General features: G+C 47.0%; 1 protein-coding gene across 2 annotated transcripts in view; it reads right to left on the bottom strand.

Annotated features, from left to right (window-relative positions):
* ADAMTSL3 (ADAMTS like 3) overlaps positions 1-25,801 on the bottom strand; it is a 1,638,295-nt gene that overhangs the window by 841,607 nt on the left and 770,887 nt on the right. For both annotated transcript variants that reach the window (XM_069625001.1, XM_069625002.1), the window contains exon 4: positions 15,211-15,338. In XM_069625001.1, the coding sequence (XP_069481102.1) occupies positions 15,211-15,338 (128 nt within the window). The remainder of the gene's footprint in view (positions 1-15,210; positions 15,339-25,801) is intronic.

Below are 25,801 nucleotides of genomic sequence, written 5' to 3'. Positions count from 1 at the left end.
AAAGGACCCATTATATATGCCATTCCACATTTTTCTCAAAGTAGTTCAAAGTTGCAATCAAGCACAGCCGCTCAATCTCTGCACAATTCTGTCACAGAATCAGTAGGGGCATCAGCCATATATTACCATAGAAAATAACATTAATACTTGATAGAGACCTTTAACTCCAACGACAAGGCACAGCAATGGGGGCAATGTTTGCCCACAATATGCAAATGTCCTTATGGGTGAATGTGAGAATCAAGTTGTAATTGACATTCACTGTGTCAAACATTTGGTACACTTTATTGATGATGTGGTATTGATTTGTAGTGGCAGTACAACTGAACAGAATACCTTTATCAAATGTTAACAATAATTGCAATTTGAAATTCACAAAACAGTACAAACATGCCAATATCTACCTTTTGGATTTAGAAATATATATTGACACAATTGGATACATACCAAACCTTTCAGAAAGGTAACATCTACAAGTTCAATTTTACACGAAAACATTTCACATCGTTAAAATTAAACAATAATATTCCTTTAGTAGACTGTATGCATATAAAGAGAAATTGAAGCAAAGATCAAGTATTCAAACAACAAGCATCCAAGATTATGTCAAGTATTTAAGATGTGTTATTACACAAAGAAATAATTATTTACAATGACTAAAGTAAATATCTATTATGGGGTGCTCTATTGAAACAGACAGTAAGAAAGCCAATGGTTCCATCAGACTTCTGACACCTTACACTTGTCAAAGCTGTGAAATGTGTAAGGTATTAAAAGAAGTATTGGCTCATCTTTTTACTCCATAAGGACTTATTAAAATGAGTTGTCTGCCATGCAGGCATCTCCTTCAAAAAGTTACCAAATTTAAAAACACAACTTTGTTCAAGTGTCATGACTACACTGTATAATGATACCAGTTGGATCCCTGGCAAACGATCGCAATTTGTAAAAAGGCAGCCTTTATAACATGGGCATATTCACCAAGAATATAACTTGACATTTCAATAAGGTAACTCAAAACATTTCCCATTAAATTATTTCTCAACTGTTTACATGCACTATATACCGTAATTAATGCATATGGAATACATGTTATATTTGAAGCACTATATTACGATAAACAAGATGTATACAAAAACACATCAGAGCAATACAAAAATAAAATCACAAATAAACTCAAACTATTTATTGGAACCAGGATCCTTAATAGGACCAGAGAACAGTGACATTAATGGTATAGAACATGTGAAAGGTCAACCAAGAGGAGTTCATCATACCCTCAACTTAAAACAGTGATGCGCTTGACATATTCAGCAAGTCAAAGTAACAAAATATTGGATAAATATGCACTTTCAATTATATGTATATTTCTTTAGACCCCTTTTTATAACTTACCTTCTCCTTCTTCAATGGTGGTTTAAAATGCATTTGGTAGGGTTGTGTTAAAAGATATTGATAATCATCCTTTTTTTTCTTTATAAGTAAAATTCTATGGCTTAAGTTTATAATAAAATATACATTTTCTGGACTATGTATTGTTAATCCCTCAAAAGCTTTTAGTGATTACCATTGAAAACTAGCCACACGAGAGAGTTTATTTGACCCACAAATAGAATTAATACTTGTGAGTAATGATATGATAGGATAAGTCATTTATAACGTGCCTTTACACAAGTGTTTCTAGGCATGACAAGACAAGGGAGGACAAGACAAACGATCTTACTAGGCCTTGTGTCATTCAGATCATGCAAGTATGAGAACGAAACGTTCAAGGGGAAAGCGGGGGAGTGCAAAGGAATGGGAGGGGGAAACGGGGCAGCACTGCTCCGAGTAAGTGCAACTAGGGCAGCACAGCTCTGGGTAAGTGCCAGGAGGCAAGGGACTGAAGAGGTTACAGTTACAGTCCCTAAGTGCACGGTAGGCCCAGAGGCAGTGCAGGGGAGATTGATCAAGAAAGAGCCTAGTACACAGTAAGTAGTAAGACTCTGAGGGTAGCCAAGCAACCAGACGGTGCCGCAGACAGGTGGGTCAGGAAGGTCAGCAGGGAAGGGAGAGAGAGAAAACAGAGGAGAAAAGGAAAGTTTTGAGCTGCTTCTGGGGCTTCAGGTGGTACTGCGCAAGTTTGAGAGGGGTGTGAGGCCATTCCAGAGGGAGGCACCTGTGGAGGAGAGAGATATACCCCCCACTCCCTGCCTGGATAAGTGCATGACCCTTAGAGAGTGGGAGGTAGCTGGGTGAAGGGCTCGAGATGGAAGGTATTTCTAGGCTTTTGCTTACCTGGTTCTGTTTCAGCAGTCTATCCATGGTGCAAATAAGGCCTCTCCTCTGTCGATGCCAGGGTTGTCTGTATGGACACAGACAAAGCTGGTACGAGAAGGAAAAACACAAGGAAAAACTCCTGTGGGAGTGAAAAAACCTTTGCGGGTTGGGAGTTGTTGTGAAGCCGGATGTATAAGCAGGAGGAAGCTCCACAGGATGCAGGCTGAACCAGTAAGTGAAGGCGGGATGGAGAATAGCCGCATATACAGGATTCCTAGAGAACACAGGATGAAAGCAAACGCAGGTTGGAAGAACCCAAGAATTACAGAAGAAGAAAAGGAAACAAGAATGGAAAGGTAGAGAAGGAAGGCAAGGACACGCAAGGGTGTGAAGGTAGAGACGCTGGAACAACAGGAAACAAGGTAATCACGGAGGGCAAGGGAGCGTTACCGCAATGGGGAGAAGTTGCAACGCAACGCATTGTTCTCGGAGGACTGTTTTGTATGTCACCGGTCTGAGGATCCTCTTCTCCCGAGGGGTATGTACCAGACGGGAGATCCGACGCCATGTTGTGGAGGAAGGCTCTGATCCAATATTTTGGTTGACATTTCTCGGTTAGCGCCATGTTCTGGTTGGCTGAGGATTGGCATAATAGTTGGCAAACCACGGCGCGTGCCATGTCTTGATTGGCGAGTTGCTATCCTTGGTTGGTGGAAAACTTGCCATCTATCCAGTTGCGACCAAGGATGGAGCCTGGTCCCAACAGGTATTTAGGAACAGAGCGTTGGATGTAGTACGGGCCCAAGGCCCACAAAGCCTTTTGAACAATGCAACAGGTCTTGAAGTTCATCCGTGCAGCCACGAGGTGCCAGTGGAGAGATTTCAGGGCTGGAGAGTTACGGTCCTTGGGCATGAGGCCAACTTTAAGTCTTGCACTACTGTTCTGCATTAGTTGAAGAGGACTGAGAATAGAGAAAGGCAAATTAAGAAAGAGGCTGGTGCAGTAGTCCAGCACAGAGAGAACCAGGGCTCTGGAGACAGTGAGCTTCTGGGGGAAGGTGAGGAAGGGAAGAGTACCTTTGAGGGGGAGAAGCTGGTAGAGGGACTTCTTGGCAATGTCCAAGATGTGAGGAGAGAAAGACAGAGTGGAGTCGAAGATGACATCAAGGTTTTTTGCCTCACAGGACGACGAGGGAGAGGACCCAAGGAGGGGTCCTGATGAGAAGGATCTCTGTCTTACTGGCGAAAAGGCAGAGATCGTTGGACGTGCACCAATCCTGAATCGTGGATAGACAGTCAGGAATGAGCGAGAGAGGAGAGGAGGCTGAGGGGAGACTGAAGGAGAGCTGAGTGTCATCTGCATCACACTGAAAGTTTGAGGAGAAGGTAGAAATCAGGTGGGCCAAAGGAGCTGAGTAGAAGGTGGAAAACCAGGGTGAGAGGATAGAGCCCTGGGTATGCCTCAGGTGGAGAGAGAGGTGACGGAGAGAAAGGGACCAAGTTGGACCTGGGAGGGGCGGACCATGAGGAAGGAGGACAACCACTCCAGGGCCCGATCCATGATGCCCAGGTTCTCACATAGTCGATTGATCAGGATGGTGTGGTTGTGTGACTAATAAACTTCTGGGGCACCAGTGGTCCAAGGATGAATATCTGTTTTTAAACCATCAATCAGCCCCACACCTCTAGTACACCATCAGGGATCCATACAGACTGGAATACAAGTCAATTATAAACCTCCTTGTGCAATTTTTGGTAATGTGGACGGAATGGCAGGCTTATCTCCACAAGGTTGTGGATCATTGGTTAGTTGCAACACAGCGAAAATACAATTATTACCCAATGATAAAAGGGACTGTCCAGTGAAGGTTATATAAAATTATCTACTTATTACAACAGACAGTTCTAACACACTACAAAATACAACCCCCAAAATACAACCCACACTGTAAAGGAACACAGAGGACAGACAGCTTCACGAAGGAAAGGGAAGCACTCTGGATACTGACAGGAGGGTAGTCGGTAAAGCAATCAGTCTTAACTGTTCAAAGTTATTTGGTTTCAGCACCAAGGGATGAAGAGGTCGTAAATGTCACTAGGGGCCTTCAGAAAGGACCAAGGGGACAGAACCACAATGTACCTGGTGATTAGAAGGTTCTTGATGCTCGACAGTGTTGAGTCGGTTCCAGGACGCTTTGCAGCTCATGCGACAGAGTTAAAAATGGGAGACAGCTGCGGGTATCAGGAAGCAAGCAGTTCGGCAAGCGAGGCTGGACGGGGTGGCTGCAGGCCGGCCTACATGGTAGCTTGGGGTCAAGAATCGTTGTCTCTATGCTGGTCGGCGGATCTGGAACGCTGGTCAAGGAGCCTCGGACGGCTTCAATGACTGCAGCGTGACAATGGTCAGTGGGGCAGCCAGTCACGGTTCGAGGGCTCGACTGATTCAAAAATGTCCTTGAAAGATGGACGATGGTTGATGCTTGTGTGGCACTCTTCTGGCAATGCTAGATGGGTCATCTGAGTGCAGTACCTCCCTCTGTTCCCTGTGAGATGTTTAAGGGAAGGATCTTGCTTCTCTTGTATATCCAGGCCTTCCTTCATTGGCGCAAGATGTAAGGCAGACTGTACCTTCACCCAGGGTCCAAATGAGTCCTTCTTACTCCTTTCAAAGTCGTCGGATGATCTGCTAAGTGATGGGTGCAGCCCTCTTTTAAAAGAAAATGGGCCCCAGTGATTGGTGTAAGCTAAGCCTGCCTTAAGGAACCAACTCAGGGTCCCCACCAACAATCTTCTGTTATGCATGTGGTCAGGACTAGAGTGCTTTGCAACAGGAAAGGTGAGGGGTGACAATATATACTCCTAAGTCCCACCCTTCTTCCTGTCTGTTGTAGATCAAAGTGTCTCTATGGTTAACTGAGCCCTCTGTGGCTGTTGATGAAAGCGCAGGTCTCCCTTGAAGTTTGTGATGAGAGCAGATTTCCTGTCTCCCTTAAATCACATATTTGTCCCCTCTGAAAGCGGCCCACTCTGCAGGGGTTGCCTACGATAAATAATGGACCCAGACAGGCCATTCACTGTCCTTCATACAGAGGGGTGGGAACTAGCTTCAAGTTGACATTTTGAATATCAAAGAGGTGTTAGCCCTGGCTTCCTGTTGTCTCTTCTACGAACAAGCCCCTTTGCAGGCTTGCCTTAATTATCTCTCATTAGTATGCACTGCCACCAGCTGAAGTAGACAATAGAGAGGCGGAATCATGGAGCCTTTGTTATTTCCACCTTCTTGAGATGTTTTGATGTACCTGTGGCTGTCACATTCCAGCTGAACAATACAGGGGAGGACAGCGCCTGTAGGCTGTGTCCTCCCACAGTACATGCGTTTCGTGCAGTGAGCAAGGAAATGTGTGCAGAATGGCCTCACACATTTTCAGAGGTTGATCTCCCATCATTCATTTCGTTTTTAAAAAATCAAAAAGCCCAGGCGAGCGCACACTCCCTGCATGGATGGTTGAGTTCCTCACAGGTTGACCATGTCAAAGGCACAGGAAAGATCAAGGAGGATGAGGACAGAAGGAATGCTGCAATCAAGGTTAGAGAGCAGCAGATCTTCATGGGTGTTCAGGAGAGCAGTTTCTGTGCCTCTGGCAGCTCTGAAGCCAGACTGATGGTCATGGAGACAACCAACAGATTCAGTGCGGAGAGGAAACTGGGAGATGGCCAGCTTTTCCAGGAGCTTGCCCAGGAAAGGGGTTGATCGAGATTGGGCGATAGTTAGTCGCACAGGTAGGATTGGCAGATGGCTTCTTGAGGAGGGGATGCACAATGGAGTGCTTGAGGAGAGAGGGGAAAGTTCCAGTTCCGAAAGTGTGATTACAGAAATAAGCCAAGGCTAGAGCAAGGATGTCAATATGGTTCTTGATGGTTCTGGAGGAGCAGAGGAGTACCTGTTTGGACAAAACGTTCATAGATCGGACTTGTCTAGCAACCTCGTCAGGTGTTGTCAGGGAGAAAGAGGAGAAAGGGAGAGGTGAGGGACAGTTGGCCAAAAGTGGGGCTGGGAGAGGAAGAAGGAGAGGAAGAGGAGATAGAGGACAGGATTTCCTGAGTTTTAGAGGTGAAGTGAGAGGCCAGAGCCGTATAAAGGCCCTGCAAGGGAACAGGAGAGGTAGAGACTGCAGCAGGATTGGCCAGTTCCTTGCATATTTTAAAGAGTTTGGCCGTGTTGTTGGAGGCTGCAGCGACACAGGCTTGAATGTGGGCTCTCTTCTTGGACAGGACAGAGAGTCTGCATTGCCTTTGGAGCAGGCGGTAGGCCAGTTTGTCAGAGGATGCTCCCGAAGACTTCCACTTCCTCTCAGCCACCCTGCACTTGGACGGCGAGGTCGGAGTCATACCAAGAGTTGCACTTGGAGGCAGGCTTTAGCCCGATTCTCATGACAGGGGCAAGGATATCCAGAGTGTTGGAGATAGAAAGATGCAGATTAGAGAGGGCTGTGTCAGAGTGTGAGTCAGCCACAGGAGTCGGAGGAGCAGAGAGAGAAGAGGCAAAGACCTCCATTGACACACACTTCATGGACCGAATGGCCGCAAAGGTAGGTGGCAGTGCTGGCGTGGGCTTTGCCTGGGGGATAGAAAGTTTCAGGTGTGAGGAAAGGCAAAGTGGGAATTAATTTAAAGACAATTCACACGTGTAACACTTTTGCAAAATGTAAATTTGTGGCAAACATTTACTATGCGATTTCTGATAAAAACGTGTCAACCGCACTGTTTGTGGAGATAGCTAAGGATGTTAGGTATCAGTGGGAATTGAAATTTCATTTTATCTTTAAAACTGAGGGAGTTATGGAGGTTTTAGTGAGAAGTGTTTTTCTAAACTAAAAGACACAAATTTGGACAAGAACTTCAGTTTAAAACCAGAAAGTATGGATTATGCTTTTACTCAAGACTAGAGCATGCAGGCTAGACAACCAGGTTGGGACAAAGTAAGCTCTGAGACTGATTCATGACTTCAGTAATAGATCCCCAGCGCCTTCCCCGGCAGAACCAGTCCAAACATTCAAAGTGGGATTTTTGGATGAGAGTTACACAAATTAAAATGACTATGAAATTGACGCTTTAGCAAATAGACAGGGTAGATAGCACAAAAGATTTTGACACAGTTACTGGTTATGAAAGTAAGGATAGTTCAGAGATTTAGGTTAGGACAAGATAATGCAAGGTATACAATAGTTCTCTAGCGTCCTATTAATACTCACAATCTACTGGGATTTGAGATTTTAGGCCCGCCTAGATTCTGGTCAATGGATCGGGTCTATCAAGGAAGGACAGCACATCAGCTAGGATCAGCTAGGCTGGTCACTGGAACTGCACGGGATCTGCCCTTCTTGTTTCTGGATATTTCAGATCAACGGGGTGGCGAGTTCATCACGCAAGCATTATGGTAGAAAGCCAGATAGTTTCAGGATGCTTCCCTACACCATAGCACTTCACTGGGTTGTAAGGATTAGTTAAGAATGAGGCCTAGCTGAAAATGGTTCAGCTACTGCTTGGCCTGGTCATTGGCATCTGGATCTGGAAGGATGTTGAAGGCTGGATGTTGAATGCTGGAGAAAAGTGCTTCGCTGGAATCTACACTGGCTCCCTGTCAAGCAGGGAATCCCCTTGAAAACTCTTGCCCTTACTCACAAATGCCTGGCTAACAAGGCCCCCCCTTACCTATCCAACCGCCTTTCTCTCCACACATCCACCCATTTTCAAAAAACTGCTCAGACACACAGCCTATCTATGCCCAGATTTAAACTTCAAAAAGCTGGGGGTGTGAGCTTCCCTGTCTTGGCTTCCAAGCTTTGGAACTCTCTCCCCACCTCCATCAGATCTTAGCCCTCATTCAATTCCTTCAAACAGAAAACAAAATCATGGCTCTTCACCCAAATCTGATTCTGTCTTTTGACTTCAGTAATCGCTTCAGAGTTATATGCCGCCAGCCTTAGCTCTCTGGCCCAATACCCCATTGAAATTATGCCTTGTTTAACCTATGTTGCCTCATGATAACTTGCTGAATTTCAACGAATATGTAACACTTTGATCTTGTCCACGCACTTTTGTATGTACTTGTAACTGCTTACAGCTTGACGTAAGCTCACATTTCTATTGTATATTTTTGTAATTGTGTCCATTAAGTTTTTGCGCCCTGGTGCCTGTGGGCTTGGCACACGCTACAAATAAATAAAATACAAGAAGAGAGAGTTTATGTGTTGTCAGATGTCTCTATTTATCCTTTCAAATGCCATCACAAAAATGAGTGTATGGGCCGGCTTAACTAAACTTTCCCATGTGAACTGGGATTGGATCAGAGCCTCATTTCCGCCTTGCATCCAAGTGATTGGATCAAAAGACAGATGATGTCAAGTTTATGGTTTGGTTTTTACAATACTTCAAAACCTCCCCTAGCCACTAGTACCAAAATCGAATTTTGTCATAAATACATATTTATATATTTGTAACCTCTACGAAACTCACATACAAAGATTACATATTTTATGGAGCAGCTTTTCATCAAAATCCCACAGCTGTGAGACCTTGTTTTGCCTTTTTGCAGCATTTTGTCCATTTTGCCATGAAAACATTTTCCAAACCTTCTCCAAATTTCCACAAATATGCGTGTTTACCATAGGACTGTGTGTGCAAACTTTAACAATTCTAGCATAAATACAGTTCCCATAAAACCACATATATTGCCATTCCTGTTCAGAATATGCTACACAGTTCCACCACGTTTTGAAATGTAGGGCCAAAAATTAGCTTAACAAATCTGCCCATTTCATATTTTTCACCACTTCTGATAGCAAGTTATCTAAAAAATGTTCAAATTTCCACAAATATGTGTGTTTACCATAGGACTGTGTGTGCAAACTTTAACAATTCTAGCATAAATACAGTTTCCATAAAACCACATATATTAACATTCCTGTTCAGAATATGCTACACAGTGTCACCACGTTTTGAAATGTAGGGACAAAAATTAGCTTAACAAATCTGCCCATTTCATATTTTTCACCACTTCTGATAGCGAGTTATCTAAAAAATGTTCATTACATATTCTTGGCAGCAAATGGTCCACATTTTGTCTGTCTCTGGAGGCAAGGAACAGCCCCCACCTTTGGGATTTCCTTCAAGGAGCAGCCCCCACCTTTGGGATTTCCTTCTGCAAGCCTAGTTTACAACCTTTTCACACGTCCATTTCCTGGCCTGGAGAATCTGCCATTGTTCAGTCCTTGGCTGCAGACACAAGTCTGGCCTACCCCACAATTATCATGTGTCAGTGAGCATCTGCTGAGAGGAATGCCCTCCCCTTGGGTGGAAACCTGTTTTTCAAACTCTTGCAGGCCCAGCCAGCCTAAAACAAACTTATTGCATCAGATGACATAGATAAATAACATTCTTATATTTAAACCTGTGGGATCAAAACAACTGAGATCTGTGTTTCTTTCAGCAACAGTCCTTTTATATTTACCAATCCGGCAGACCTTTAGTTTTAGACAACTTTACAGTTTAATCAGGAGAGCCCATTTGACAGGGGCTGTCATTCACAGGCAATCCAGTTTTGCTGAGAAAATGTTTTGCTCTAAACATTTCCGGACTTTGTAAATCCACAGTGCTTCATTAGATTAAATGAATTTTTGCGCCAAGCACGATTTTGCGTATTGGAAAGTGTTATGTACAGGCATTTGAAGTTTCAGCAGCAAAGTAAATGTCTTTTACAGGCCAATTTTGGAGTTTCACTGGCAAAGCGCTGCTGCTCCCTCTGTACTCCATGTTTACTTGTCATGGAGCCCATTTGCACTTTTTCTGCAGCGTGTGCTCTGTTCCACCACACATGCACCATGGGTGGCAGGTTGTGCAACCATTTTTTTGTGTGTTGAAAAACATGGTTTTGGAGGTTTTGGTGCGCACAAGGGTTTTGCCGCCAGGTCCGAATCCCGGCAGGGCCAAACTCAGCCGTTCATCCTTCTGAGGTCAATAAATGAGCACCACACACCGTGGGTATTAAAAAGAAGCGCTCAGATGCCTGAGGTTCATAGCGCTATATAAATGCTAAATTATTATTATTATTATTATAAGAAGTGTGAGAAGCCTAAAAGAGCACAGATTCACAGATCAAAGTAACACAATAGAACAAGACCTACACGTGGGAGAGAGCCTACTGGGGCACAGATTCGCAGATCTTTGATAGACGGTTCCCATGCCTCATCAATTTCCTTTCTTCTCCTGCTGTCCCCTCTCCTCCCTCCACGGCCTCCTCGCCTCCCCCTGCTGCCTCCTCCTCGGCTACCATGGCCTCAAATTCCCTCTCTGCCCCCCCCGGGCTCCTTCCACACCCCCGCAGGGCGTACCTCTGATCTGTACCCCTCCCCGGAAGTCCTTCAAGGATGGCAACCGTCTCCACATCACCACTCTTAACTCTCGTTCAGCTGTCAAACACTCCTCCGACATCTGCTGCCTTCTGGAAGAACTTGACCTCGATGTCCTCAGTCTCACCGAGACATGATTCACGGCCAGCTCTGTCACAAGCATTGACACGCTCCTCCCTGACGGCTACAAGATCCTCTCTGTGCCCAGGTCCAACTGCTCCAGAGGGAGTATAGCCCTGATCTTCCCTGAGTGGATTCCTGCCTCTGTCATTCCTACGCAGGCCTACTCCTCTTTTGAATGCAGGCTCTCTCCCTCACCTAGTCATTCCCTTACTGTGGCTACTATCTATCGGCCATCTGGTCAGATTTCCTCCTTCCTCTCTGAGTGGGCGGACCTCTTCTCCTCACTCCTGCCCTCGACCACTCAACTCCTCCTTCTTAGAGACTTCAACATCCACCTGGATGCCTCCTGTCCTCCCTCTGGACTCTTTTGCAACCTATGCGACTCTCTCTCTCACTCACTATTCTCCCCTCTGGCCCGACTCACTCTGTAGGGCACACTCTGGATGTTCTGATCTCCTCAGACATACCCCTTTCTGTCCCTCTCACCACTCCTCTCTCCTGGAGTGATCACTTTCTCCTTTCCTCCTATCTCACCCTCTGTACCCCACAGGCCAAGCCACTTCCATCACTGCCACCCACCTTCTCGATCATCCGACCCATGAAGCGTGTGTCAGTTGAGGCTTTCGCCGCCACTTTCTCACTCCCTCCCCCTTTGGCTGACTCTCACCCTGACACAGCCCTCTACACGCTCCACTCTGCTTTATCTGATACTCTTGCTATCCTTGCCCCTGTCATGAGAATCCGCCTGAAGCCCAAAGCCAAGTGCAACTCCTGGTAAGACTCAGACCTCGTCACCCTTAAACACAAGTGCAGGGTGGCCGAGAGGAAATGGCGTGCTTCTTGTACATCCTCTGACAAACTGGCCTGCCGCCTGCTCCAAAGGCAATACCAGCTCTCTGTCCTCACCAGGAAGAGAGCTCTTATCCAAGCCCACGTCTCATTGGCATCTAACAACTCGGCTGAACTCTTTAAAATCTGCAAGGAACTGGCCAACGCTGCCGCAGTGTCTACCTCTACTGTCCCCTCCCAGGCCCTCTGCTCGGCACTCGCTCCTCACTTCATCTCTAAAACTCAGGACATCCTGTCCTCACTCTCCTCCTCTCCCCTCCCTCCCTCTACTCCCTGCTCTTCCCCTGGCCCTTCTATAGCCACCTCTCCTCCCTCCTTCTCTGCCTTTCCCCTGTTCTCCACTGTCGAGGTTTCTAGACAAGTCTGATCTATGAAAGTCTTGTCAAAACAGGTTCACCCATGCGCCTCCAAAACCATCAAGGACCACATTGACACCCTGGCCCCTGCCCTGGCTGACTTCTGCAACCACTTCTTCACCACTGGAGTCTTCCCATCCCCCTCAAGCACTCCCTTGTGCACCCTCTTCTGAAGAAACCCTCTGCCGATCCCTCCTGCCCGGCTTACTACCGCCCAATCTCCGTCACTCCCTTCCTGGGCAAGCTCCTGGAGAAACTGGCCATCTCCCAGCTTAATCTCCACACCGAATCTGTTGGTTTTCTTCATGACCATCAGTCTGGCTCCAGAGCTGCCAGAAGCACGGAAACTGCTCTCCTGAACATCCGTGAAAACTTGCTCTCCAACCTTGACTCTAACACCCCGTGTCCTCATCTTGCTTGATCTCTCTTCTGCCTTTGACACTGTCAACCATGCCATCCTGCTAAGTTGTCTCAGTGATAACCTGGATGACTTCCTTCCTCTCTGACCGACCCTCCCAGGTGCAACTTGGGTCCTTGCTCTCTGCTATCTTTTTCTCTACCTGTGGTGTCCCCCAGGGGTCTAACCTCTCTCCCTGGCTGTTCAACAAATACCTCGCACTCCTTTCCCACCACATTGCAGCTCTCTGCCCCAACTTTCAGTGCTATGCGGATGACACTCAACTCATTTTCAGGCTACCTTCGGCCACCTCTTCTCCGTCCCTCATCTCTGACTTTCTGTCTGCTATCCAGGAGTGGTGTGCCGCCAATGACCTCTGTCTTAATGCCAGTAAGACTGAGATTCTCCTCATCGGTTCACCCACTCCCTCCTTTCCTGTAGCTCTCTGGCTACGTTTGGCCCCCTTCCTGTTCCCACCTGCAGGGCTAAAAACCTTGGGGTCATCTTCGACTCCACACTCTCTTTCTCTCCTCACATCTCTGACGTCGCTAAGAAGTCACACTACCAGCTGCACTCCCTCAGAGTTATTCTTCCTTTCCTCTCCTTCATCCAGAGGCTCACTGTCTCCAGAGCCCTGGTTCTCTCTACGTTGGACTATTGCAAAAGCCTTTTTCTAAATCTGCCTGCTTCTACTCTCCGCCCTCTGCAACTCATCCAAAACAGGACTTGTCCTTGGCCTCAGGCACAGGGATCGCATCTCTCCAGGACTGAAATCTCTGCACAGGCGCCCAGTGGCTGCAAGGATTAAGTTCAAAACCCTCTGCATCGTACACAAGGCCTTCTGGGCCCTGGGGCCTCAATACCTTCAGCTCTCTCTTCCTAAATATCTTCCTTCTCGTGCTCTTCTCTCATCCGCCTCCAATTCCCTCAGGGTCAGTCGCTTCTCCAAGCAATGAGTTGCTGGTAGATCTCTCTCCTCGGCTGGGGCCTCCCTCTGGAACAGCCTCCCTGAAACTTGAAGAGAACCATCTTCGGTTCCGGAAGCACCTTAAAACCTTCCTCTTTGCTTCTGCTTTCTCTCCCCCTCTCCCCTCCTGAATTCCTGGCTGATACTGAGACTGCACTGGTTACATGGCCACCATTCTATTCTCGCGCCCAAGTCCTGCCTGTTGCACGCCTGCACTGCCTCCCTGGCAACCCCTGCACCTGGGGACTGTTTTTCTGTATCCCTACAGTTCCCCCCACCAGCACTTATGTCTGCACTCACCCTGCACTTGCCACCAGCTGGCCGTTTTATTTATCTCGTTATTTTATTATCCCATGTACTGCACTCTCCCCTACCCCTCCCCCCGCACTTTTTCCCTTTCCCCCTTCCCTTGCACTTGCGCGATCTGAATGACACCTGGCCTAGTAGGATCGTTGTCTGTCTTCCCTCTGTTCCCTTCCCCGCCTCGTCGCGCCTTGAAACACTTGTGTATAGGCGCGTTATAAATGCCATATCATATCAACAGTAATAGAACAGATGGGGACATAGAAGTCAGAGAGAGCCTAAAGTGGCACGGATTCACAGAGCGACAGTAACACAGTAGAAGAGCGGGAGATGCACCTTAAACACAAAGTATGACTAACCACTAAAGGGGTGGGGGGGGCTAATGTACGCAAAGACCGAGAACGAAATGTCAGCAGGATTAAGGGAAGTACGTGCAAAGGAAACAGGAGAAACAGACTTTCTGAGTCATAGAAATAGAGAAGGGACTGCAGTTGAAGTGGAACTGTACAGTGTGCAATACGGAAAGGGGCTGGATTATGACACAAGATAACAAGATGCCTTTTTGTGACAAAATCGAAATCTAGCATTTTTAAATGTGAATGCATTTGACATCAATGTGAAATTACAGCTATTTTGTAGGTGTAGTTGGTTTGGTCTGAACCGTAAACACTAAGGGTTAGACATAGTACAAAGAATGTTGCCCTACAAACATTTGCATAGGACTATTTGTATGGGCAATTTACTATCAAACAAGGCATCAACCGCCTTCCTCCACGGGACCACAGATGGGGGTTAGCTTTGAACTTGAATACAGGTATGTTGCCCGCTATTTCCTTCTTAAGCTTCTAGTTTTGGTTATCACCTCCTCTATGCCATTCAAGGACGATTTGTCTGCCTCATGCTTTCACAAGTGTCTTTGAAGGAGCACACCAAACCCTAGTTGGCACTTCCACATTCAAAAGAAGGACTCTATGTCCTGATGTTTCAGCAAGACAGTAGGCGTTTCTCTAAAAAGAAAATACAGTGAAACACAACAAAAAGTATTGCTGCTTTATCTTACCAACTTCACGAATAAACATGTGACTGTAGGCCTGCACCCTCCCACCAAAAGGAAGAACAGACATGAAACAGCGGGGCTTGCAAGGCCTTCTGCTATGAAAGGTGGCCTGCATCCCACACTTCATCCACCAATAAAGGCCACATCGCCATTAGCCTCATGTATTTCTGCCTCAGAATGAGCGGCACTTGGAGTCCATCGAGGACTTATTCCTAGAAGCAACTCCTCCCCTCCGGCACTATCTTTACTGAAGTCATTAATTGCATGAAGGGCCATGGGCATCCTCAGTCGAGGGGGAATATCAAGGATAAGACCACCTTAAACATTTATGAATTACACAAAATGAACCAACCTAATAAGCCAATCACAATGCAGGACACAAACAGCGATTTTGCCAATGGTTGGAACTAGAGAGGAGCATCATTTGGAAGGTGAAGCCTCACAAATGCTGATAGTATGGATCATGCAGTAATCACAGTTTGTCTTCTGACCTTCCATTTAAGCATCTTCGCAGAGAATAGGACGCGCCGCCTCCGCAGGTCCGCGAGCAGTCGCTCCAGGTTCCCCAAGCGTCCCAACCGCTGTCTTGATCCTCGTCGGAACGGGCGGTTCTAGAGGCCTGTTCCAAAGAAAAAAAGACACATGTTAGTAAAGCTAGAGATTTGGGATCACTGATGCAGTGTGCAGACATTTTAAATATCCACCCTTATAATATCCGACAAGAATTAGAATTCCCTGCCTCACTCTTATTTATCTAATCACATAGAGCATTTATTCAAAGCACTGTGCCTGCAACCATATAGTACTCATTAAAAGATAAATCGATTAATGTACAATAATCTGAACTCAGCTTGAAGAAAGAAATTCATCTGATGAGATTGCTTGCCTGACACTTGGGGTGAAGGGCGGTAGCCATAGGGGTCGTATACCGCGACCTGCTGAGCAATGCTTGCCTGAGGGGTGGTGTAGGAAGAACCCCCTGTTCTCTCCCACCACAGCCTGGCCGTGTTGGACCAGCTTGTCACAAGGAACAGCTGTTCCTTTAAGAGACACTGAAGGCATGAAGGAGACCCCTAAGGTTTGCCATCATCCCCGGGTATGGAAATTCCCACAACATGCATCTTCCTGAACTGCCGAATACTCCCCAGTTACTCAATACCACACTGGTGCACATGGGGAAGTCATGGAAGGCCTCAACTCCTGCTGGCGTAAGACATGGTACTCGGGCAACGAAGGGTCCCAGATAACCAAACCAGAGTGAAGAAGTCAAAATAGCCTGCATGAGACAACATGCACAAACACTGCCTCATTTAACAGTTTCTGAGTGCAAGCTATGAAAGCCAGGTTAGACCACGCAGCTACACTCTCCCACCTCCAGTCCAGGCATGCGGCAAGTGCGATTCAGAATTCATGCTGACTGAAAGTAAATACAAGGCCACATTATATCGCCATGCTTAACAGTAGAGGATAACACCAACATTGCCAACTCACGAGAGAGGGCGAGAGAGAAGGAGAGAGAGGACGAGAGAAATAGAGAGAGGGGACTAAAGTGAGATGGAAAGAGAGTTGGGAAAGAGAGAGGAGAGGAAAGTAAGAGAAATAGAGAGAGGGCATTGGAGAGAGAGAGAGCTAAGGAGAGAGAAAGAAAGAGAAATAGAGAGAGGGAACTAAAGTGAGATGGAAAGAGAGTTGGGAAAGAGAGAGGAGAGGAAAGTAAGAGAAATAGAGAGAGGGCATTGGAGAGAGAGACAGGGAAAGAGAGGTTGGAGGGAGAGAGAGAGAGCTAAGGAGAGAGAAAGAAAGAGAAATAGAGAGAGGGAACTAGAGGGAGGGGGTGAAACAGAGGTGGAGAGAGAAAGAGAGACAGAAGCATGTCAGTTATATTCCTTAACATCTAGTGCAGTGATCCAGTGTGGCCCTGCACTTCCTTTCAGAGAGGAAGGGGAGTAGCCTCAGCTGAACAGTGGCAGGATTCCAGTCATGAATGTATGTCTGATGCCTTTTAAATATTGCCCCAGAGTGTCAAATAGGGATTATAAAATGGCTCCGCACACGGGTAAACTTGAAGGTTCAGTTTGGGGCGAATTTACATGTTTACATGTCGTCTAATGGTATTCTTCATGATGCTAATCGTGATTACTCAAATGATTTAAATAATATAGGATGATAACAATACTTTAAGCATTGAGCGGATTAGGAACAAATAGGAACAATAATGTAATTTCATTAACAGGGGAAAAGAATGAGAACACATCAGGAGGAGGGTGATGTAGGTTTAATGGGATGTGCGGGGTAGGCTGGAACGTGATTGAATCGAGGGAAGAAATCCAGACATGCTATTGTTGGGATGCATGTAGAGGGCCCTGATAGGGGAAACAGGCTGATGCTGCGTAAGTTGTATTAGTCCATGGCAAGGGTCGGTTAAACAGAGTAATGTTGCAGTGAGCGTGTGTTCTGTTTAGTTTGGATATTTCGTGTATATGTTCCTTTGCATCTAGTTTTAAACACATTCTAGTTCACTAATCGCAAAATCATTATGTGGGGAACAATTTTGTGTTTCGCAAGGGAAGGGTTTTTCGGTAGAGAAAGCGACTGTAGGGGGACGCGGTACACTTGTGAAGTAGATACACGGGGACCTAAAATGACTTAGGATAAATATGTAGTCAGAGTACAATGGTATTAAGAGTTCTGCCATCTTTCCAGAAAACCTCTCAAAGGTTGCTTTCTTCTCCTGGTTAGAGCCTTAGGCTGCAGAGTTTCTGGTTTGCAGTGGCTGAGTTTCCTTCCCTCAGCAAGTGTTTTGGATGGCGAAGGTCAGGAGAGGAAGCACAGCACATCGGGTAGATGGCGATAGCAGGCCAAATAGATGCTGGGGGTGGGAATGGAATGAACTGCCATTAGGTTTGTTTTTATGGTTAGAGGGATCTGTAGATGTGAGTGAAACACTTCCTGGGAACAAGAAGCCTTGTTATTGAATGACCAACTGGGCTGGTTAGGTTGCGAGGGTCAGACTGGGGTTAGTCAATAAGTACATGAAATTGATGTTCGAGAGCAGAGCTTGACCAGTGTTTTATGATTCCTTTTGGGATCTCAGGAAGATGAGCAGGATACCTACTAGGGAGGCCATATAATTTAAGATGTAAGTAACATGAGGTGCTGCAAAGGAATGCCGTCGGAGCAGTTTGAGGTGCCAGCGGGTCTGTGGTAATGAGGAGGCTATTGTGTGGTCAAAGGAATGTCCTTTGTCTTCACTCCTCCCTCTCCGTGATGGGATTTTATGAAGGTTATACACATCACAAGCTGGGTTACAATTACTCTGACAAATGTAACAAGTAAACTGTTGAAAATTGTTTGCGATAACAGACCAATTATATTTCAGGACTTCATAACCGGCTACGTGATGAGACCACGTGAAAAGGGTATTGTGTTTAGTAAATGTATCCAAAGAGGTTAGCGAATATGGCTGATGTGTAGATTCTTTGTATAGGGTTTAGCAAATGGGAATTGTGGGATGATGTTTTAATTGTTATGTGTAATTATGTACATTATTCAATTTTGTGTATAAAAGCTGTAATTTTGTTGAACATGGAGTGGAGATGTTAGTTTTCAGCTTAACAAAGCTGGCTAAACCCTTCCCCCCACCCGTTTACTTGTAATACATTTGCTTTTTCAGGCAACGTGCATTCACTCTCTTTTGAGTTTTATGGTATCAGGGTTTGGGTCTACCCTTATACACTATTTGTAAATTAGTAGATGAAAAGGAGGGATGCAAACACATTTATTTGATGTATTCAATTCAACTTAGCAAGTAGGACTAAGTTCTGAAATGCACTCCCTGTAAGGGTAAGCAGAAATTAGTACAGTTCAAGTTGTGCGATGGAAGTATTCAATGGGGTCTAGGAAAGACAGGAGGAACTGGTCCTTGAGGCTGGGAGATGCCACTTGTTTATGGCATTTGATCTGCCCTGATATCCAAATTATGGATCCCAGAGTCCTGTTTAAGCAATGATTCAGTGTGTGTTCTTTGGTGGCCACTGTGCTGAAGGCTTAGGATTGCTTGGGGCTGTTTATGTTAATGCCATCAACTCTCCCAGATGCTTTGATCCATTGCTTTGTCTCAAACTCTTTGGATAATGGTAATACACACTATGCAAAACGACCTACATACTTAACTCTAAAAACTGTAGCTGGTTCTCAATATGGCTGTGTTTCCTCATTTCAAGGACAGTAAGACGGCCCAGCGAGATGTCCACTGACTTCCTATGGTCTGCAGTGTGACGAACATGCAAACCACTAAGACCTTTAAGGGTTTGCATGGCATGATGACTGTGCACCAGGCGACTAAAATATGCAACCTGAGATCCTCAGACGTAACATGGTTTACTGTGCCAAGGGTGTTTCTCACATTATTTGGGGGTGACGCTTTCTCAAGCACAGCCGTGGATGTGTGGAACTCTTTGCCTGAAGCTAATGTAGTTGGGAACACTGCAGTGACATTAACATCTGTAAATGCCCACACAGCGCCCTCAGAGTGGGCATTTAGAGATTGTGGCGGGGCCTTGCCTGCTCAGGCCCTATGGTGACTCAGAATGTATTTGTTTTACTCATTTGAAGTTTTCCTTTGACTTGAGTGGGGATTTCAACTCTATCAACTACGTATGAAAAAATGAATTTGAAGGAATAAGGGGGTATAAAGAGAAGGGTGGATGTTAGTTGCATGATAAGAATGCAGCAGATGAAGAAACAGAGGAAAGGAACTGTGGTTTTGAATGAATGGAGGAATAAGGATGACCCCACTGGAAATTATAACTTGGACCAGGCCGATTGTGGTGCAACCATGAGGTACATCCAATAATACCACAAATAATTTGATTGATGGTGAATCAACAGTAAAGACGTTCGGAACACTACAGGGCGAATGAAGTGCACTTTGGCATCTTGAGAAATAGTTTTCAATATATTTTATGAATCTTAATGTACACAAATTGAAGGAATGATTCCAAGAAGACCTGCGCTGGGCAGATGGTAATCCTGTCCAACAAGACAGCCCCCAGAGCCACGAACCCCTCCAAAACTGACCCTGGCACTTTACAAATAGCATACATTGGGCCTCATCACGAGTTGGGTGGAAACGCTGGCGCTAATAGCGCTGGTGCTATCTGCCCTACCGCCAAACCCACCAGCGCTATTATCGCCGGATCACGGGTTTGGCGGATTTGGAAATCCCCATTCCCCATTGAGCCCATTCGGGAATGCCCCATTCCCCATTGGGCTCAATGGGGAAATTTCTCGCTGATACCGCCGACGGATTTCCTGCCGGCGGTAATAGCGTGAATTTTCAGAGGATTTCCCCCCAGCTCAGAGCTGGGGAGAAGTCCGCCGAAGCCCTGATTTGGCGGACCCTTAAATCCGTCAGTAACAGCGCTATCACCAGATTAAAGTGTTACCGCCAAACTCGTGATGAGGCCCATTATCAGGAAACCTTCCGTCCATCGGTCCTCGTTGCTGAAAGGTTAAATAACTATACACGTCAGAGCCATGAAGTCTGTGGCAGCATGGTTCAAGGTAATGGGCATCATTACACGGTAGGCGGTAAGGGTTTACCGGTACCGGTAAGGGCACCGGTACCGGTAAACCCTTACCGCCTTACTACGAGGTCCCTTTGCGGGACCCGACCTTAACGGCTGGTATAGACCAGCCGTTAAAGTTGGGACCCGCAAAGGGACCTTGGTGCCAATTACGGTACTGCAATTTGTGGTACCGTAATTAGCTCCTTCCCCATTCCCATTATGCCCTATCGGGCAAAAATGGGAATGGGGAAAGGCCATGGAGAAAGGGGGAATTACCGCCCCGCCAACCTTGCAATGGGGTGGTAATTCCCTTTTCCTCCATGGTGGTACCGGTATGGTACCGGCGGCAACCATGGTGCTAATAGCACCATGGTTTACCGCCTTCCGTGTAATGAGGCCCAATGTGTTTTGTAAAAATACTCATGTTCACAATATCACAATCATGAACCACTCACGTCATAAGTCGTTGTTTTAAAGCACACATTTCAAGCTTTGCCATAAGAAATCCATTGTTAAGAACAAATGCCTGTTGCAATTGTGCATGTGGACATGTAGCTGTGTCTTTCTTAATGGCCACCAGGGCCCTCACTGCTGTGGCTCTGCCCTGGTGCAAGTACAGTTCTGTGCGGTATTATTGGCAAGACACACATTGCCCTGATGCAAAGGCCATGTCCCTTCAAAGCATGATTGAACCAGGCCAAGGTATGCCATAGCGCTAAACGCGCTTGGTGGTGAAGATGGACGGGGCGTTCTGGGTCTGAAATGCAGAATGAATAAAACATATATTAGGTCACCCGATATATTTTTGATGTATTCTGACTTTCAGACCCAGAATTCCCCGTGCCTCTCGCTGCTGGCAATGGAGGCATGTTCCTGCCAAGAGACATGCTGCCAGTGTGTTCCATGGAGAAGTCCCGAGCTTCGGCCCAACAGAAGGTGGCCATCCCAGGCCATCACTATTGAATTATACAGTGAATTGGGCACAACAGGGGATCCTGTGGACCTGTTCCAGAGGGCACACGCACCAGCTCCAAATAACGAGGCCTAGCTGCACCTGACTCTTCCCCTTTTCGTAAGGGCTCAGGGCACGGGGCCAGATTTGGCTTTATAGATTGTGAAGGAGAGATGGCACGGGAAAACGTGAAAGCAACACCCGCTCCTTGCTATAAGATGGTGCAGATAGGGAGAGGCCTTCCATTCACCTTGCAAACTGTTAAGACCTCACTTACCAGAGGGATGCGACTCATCAGGACACCACACTTATATTATTGTGCTCGCTGGATCAGGGGCTGAAAGGACAACTCGAATACTGCATTCATGAAGTGACTGGAAAATGAGTAGCATGGAGGCAGGGCCACCTGGTCATACGGTATTAGCCAATTTGCTCGTTTATAATTGGTCGAATGGTACATTTGACCGAATTCGGCCAGTACCATTCGATCGATTATAAAAAAATACCGAACACGTGGAGCAGGGGTTGCGGGGGTGTACCCTGCTCCCCACGTTCGGTATTTTTGGCCTTGGAGGTTGCAGGGGTGTCCCTGCTTCCTGAATATTGGAGGCAGGGGACCCAAAAAAAAGGGAAAAAATGAAAAAAGGACCCTGGGGTGTCGGATCTGACCTGCGTTAGAGGGAGGGATCTGACGCCTCAGAGGAAGAGGAGGTCGAGCAAGTAGGAAAGTAGGGGAGGTGGGGTGGGATGGAGAATTGGGTGGAGGTGGTGTAAGGGACGTTAGGGTATGATTGACATAAGTGCAAAGCGATTCACGGCGAAATTGACTATGGTCAATTCCACGGTGAATAATTTTACTTCGGTCAAACAACCCAAATCCACTCATCCTACTCAAGACCAGGAATTGGGCGGGAATTCTCCAGTTATGCACCTGCACTGTGGGACGCCCTCCCACCAGACCTTGGCACGGCTCTAACGCTGCTCTCCTTCCAGAAAGAACTAAAGGCCCTCTTGCAAAGATGGTTCCTTGGTTAGCGCAATGAACAGGTGAACTCCGGCCAGCCGGTCTGTTCCCCAGGTTTCTTGCTTTTATTTCTATGCCTTCTGTTCCCCATGTACAACACTTTGTTGCGGCCCCTTATCTGCACACTATACACTTTGCATACATACTAAATACCCTTAGGAAGATCAGATATGTTCCTATGGCATTGCCAACATTTCCATTTTCCATTTGGAATAGTTTTAGCGTTTTTCGCTCTTTGTCTCTGTCTGTCGTTCTTTCTTTCTCTTTCTTACTTCCTTTATTTCATTCTCTCAACACCTCCCAATCTCTCGGCCCAAGTCAACAAGGTGCTGCACTTCATTATCGCTAGCAGCCTTCCTGCACACCAGCTCCTGCCTCACGGTGTTGCTGTCTGCCCCGCAGCATCGCTTCTACCTCTTGGCTTGACCAATGCTGGTTTTCTGCCATGGACCATTCTATCCACTTGCTTCTCTTCCTCCTCCGACTCTCCTCATCTACAACATCTCCCTACCTCCGATTAATTCCTCCTCCCCCTATACAATAATCTCCTCCCCTGAAACCTCCCATTTCAGCTGCTCTGTCCTCCTCCAACTCTGTCTTCTCTCTGGTACTTCTACCTTACCCCTCCAAAAATTGCTTCCCATTGGTGCTCTATGTCAGGAACTTTTGAAACTGATAATTAGTTGGTAACCATTGGTCCCTCGGCCTGTCCATGTCTGGCTAATGGTGTTCCGATGACTTGGTACGGCCCCAGAGTGTCAACAATTTAAATGGGGGCCATGCCAGCTTGGAATGATGTGGCCCTGTCATGGCGGCTACCGGTTTCTATGGTTTCCCTGGGTCTGTGCGAGTGTTGCTTGGTCTTCCCGATCTTGTCTAGTAACGTTCTCATCTGAGCCCGCCTACCTCTTTCTGACGTACAGTAGAGAATACAAGGATTGTGTCAGTGCTTGTTGTGCCGACAGTGTCCACTGCTGCGGAGGACATGGGGGACCCGGTGGTCTTCAGAGTGTGTACATCCTCTTTAGCTATGCTGCGGAGGACATGGGGGCCGGGGGGACCCGGTGGTCTTCAGAGTGTGTACATCCTATTTAGCTATGCTGCGGAGGACATGGGGGACCCGGTGGTCTCCAGACAGTGCACATCCTATTTAGCTATGCTGCGGAGGACGTGGGGGACCCGGTGGTCTTCAGAGTGTGCACATCCTATTTAGCTATGCTGCGGAGGACGTGGGGGACCCGGTGGTCTCCAGAAAGTGCACATCCTATTTAGCTATGCTGCGGAGGACGTGGGGGACCCGGTGGTCTTCAGAGTGTGCACATCCTATTTAGCTATGCTGCGGAGGACGTGGGGGACCCGGTGGTCTTCAGAGTGTGCACATCCTATTTAGCTATGCTGCGGAGGACGTGGGGGACCCGGTGGTCTTCAGAGTGTGCACATACTATTTAGCTATGCTGCGGAGGACATGGGGGACCCGGTGGTCTTCAGAGTGTGTACATCCTATTTAGCTATGCTGCGGAGGACATGGGGGACCGGGGGGACCCGGTGGTCTTCAGAGTGTGTACATCCTATTTAGCTATGCTGCGGAGGACATGGGGGACCCGGTGGTCTTCAGAGTGTGTACATCCTATTTAGCTATGCTGCGGAGGACATGAGGGACCGGGGGGACCCGGTGGTCTTCAGAGTGTGTACATCCTATTTAGCTATGCTGCGGAGGACAAGGGGGGACCCGGTGGTCTTCAGAGTGTGTACATCCTATTTAGCTATGCTGCGGAGGACGTGGGGGACCCGGTGGTCTTCAGAGTGTGCATATCCTATTTAGCTATGCTGCGGAGGACGTGGGGGACCCGGTGGTCTCCAGACAGTGCACATCCTATTTAGCTATGCTGCGGAGGACGTGGGGGACCCGGTGGTCTTAAGGGTGTGCACATCCTATTTAGCTATGCTGCGGAGGACGTGGGGGACCCGGTGGTCTTCAGAGTGTGCACATCCTATTTAGCTATGCTGCGGAGGACGTGGGGGACCCGGTGGTCTTCAGAGTGTGCACATCCTATTTAGCTATGCTGCGGAGGACGTGGGGGACCCGGTGGTCTTCAGAGTGTGCACATCCTATTTAGCTATGCTGCGGAGGACGTGGGGGACCCGGTGGTCTCCAGACAGTGCACATCCTATTTAGCTATGCTGCGGAGGACATGGGGGACCCGGTGGTCTTCAGGGTGTGCACATCCTATTTAGCTATGCTGCGGAGGACATGAGGGACCCGGTGGTCTTCAGAGTGTGCACATCCTATTTAGCTATGCTGCGGAGGACATGGGGGAACCCAGAGGTGAGGTTGGGAAGGAGTGGTAGACCCTGGGTAATTCTCCTTATACTGCTTCCAAGGTGAGGGTCCTAGAGCACGTGACTGTTCCAGGCACCCACTGTCTTTATTACCCCAATCCCAGGCCTCTGACATGCAACTTTACCACATAAGGCACTTCGTAAAAAACAAATAAAAAAAGAAGCCCGACGTACAAAAGATCATTTACAGATGTGCTGTGCGTTCAGCTCCTGTCTTTGCAGCCTGCAGAGCAACAAGGAAGGCAGCTAGAGGCCACAAGTAGAGTGGCCATGGGGAAGGTGTTGGGGGCGGGGCTATGCAGCACAAGGGTAATGGGGGGTCGATCTCCCCAAAGGGACCAGGAAAGGGGTGTGTGTTCATTTTGAAAATTGACCCCTAATTCCATACCATTGAAGGCAGGCACACTGGGTCAGGTTTGTTCACTCTTTTACTGTCACTCCAATGCCGGCCCCTTACCTACCCTTGTCCCTTAGGGGTAGGTAAGGGAAATCGAGAAGAAGTTATGTTCTGCAGGTGTCAGAAATGAAGCCGATGAGCAGGAAACTATCATAGTGCCCTTCTTCGGATAATCCGATAGTCTCACTGTTCTTTTTTCACTTCCGGTTTACCACAGAGCCATTTTAAGTCTGAAGGCACTCGTCTGGCTTCTATAGATGATAGATGTAGGTCTATTTTCCCTTTTAACTGCCAGAAGGGGAAAAGGCGTGCTACTTGACAAAGCTTGTATCTCACCACTGCTGCATTATCTTAATATAAGCTTATTGTCTCCAATGCCATTAGGCTTCTTAAGTACTACGGCGTAGGAGTGGTGACAAAGTCAAAAGTTTGTTATATTACTACATAAAATGTCTAGACAGCATAGTTCTCACATGGAAACAAACAATAACAACACAAAATATGAGTGCATCACTTATAAAATGACCCACAATTCCCCGTCCTCCATCATGTAAAATTCCTCTGAGCAGAGAGAAGAACGGCTAATTAGTGATGGAAGTAATGCACGGCCCCTCCCCTGAGGCTGTTAGTACACGTGAGACAGGCAGAGCTTTCAGACACTAATGCATAACTCCCAGCTGTAGGATCAGTAAAAGGGGGGAGCTATGTCTGCCCTTTTAAAGGCTTTATGAGGCGGGACAGGTCTTAGAGGGTGAACGAAAAAGAGGCCCCCCGTGACCGGCTTTGTTTTCTTTTAAGT

The sequence above is a fragment of the Ambystoma mexicanum genome, chromosome 11, assembly GCF_040938575.1.
Source record: "Ambystoma mexicanum isolate Mex_15411 chromosome 11, UKY_AmexF1_1, whole genome shotgun sequence".
In the NCBI taxonomy this organism is placed as follows: domain Eukaryota; kingdom Metazoa; phylum Chordata; class Amphibia; order Caudata; family Ambystomatidae; genus Ambystoma; species Ambystoma mexicanum.
The sequence above is the reverse complement of the archived record's forward strand: the minus strand, read 5'-3'. Positions and strand labels throughout refer to the sequence as shown.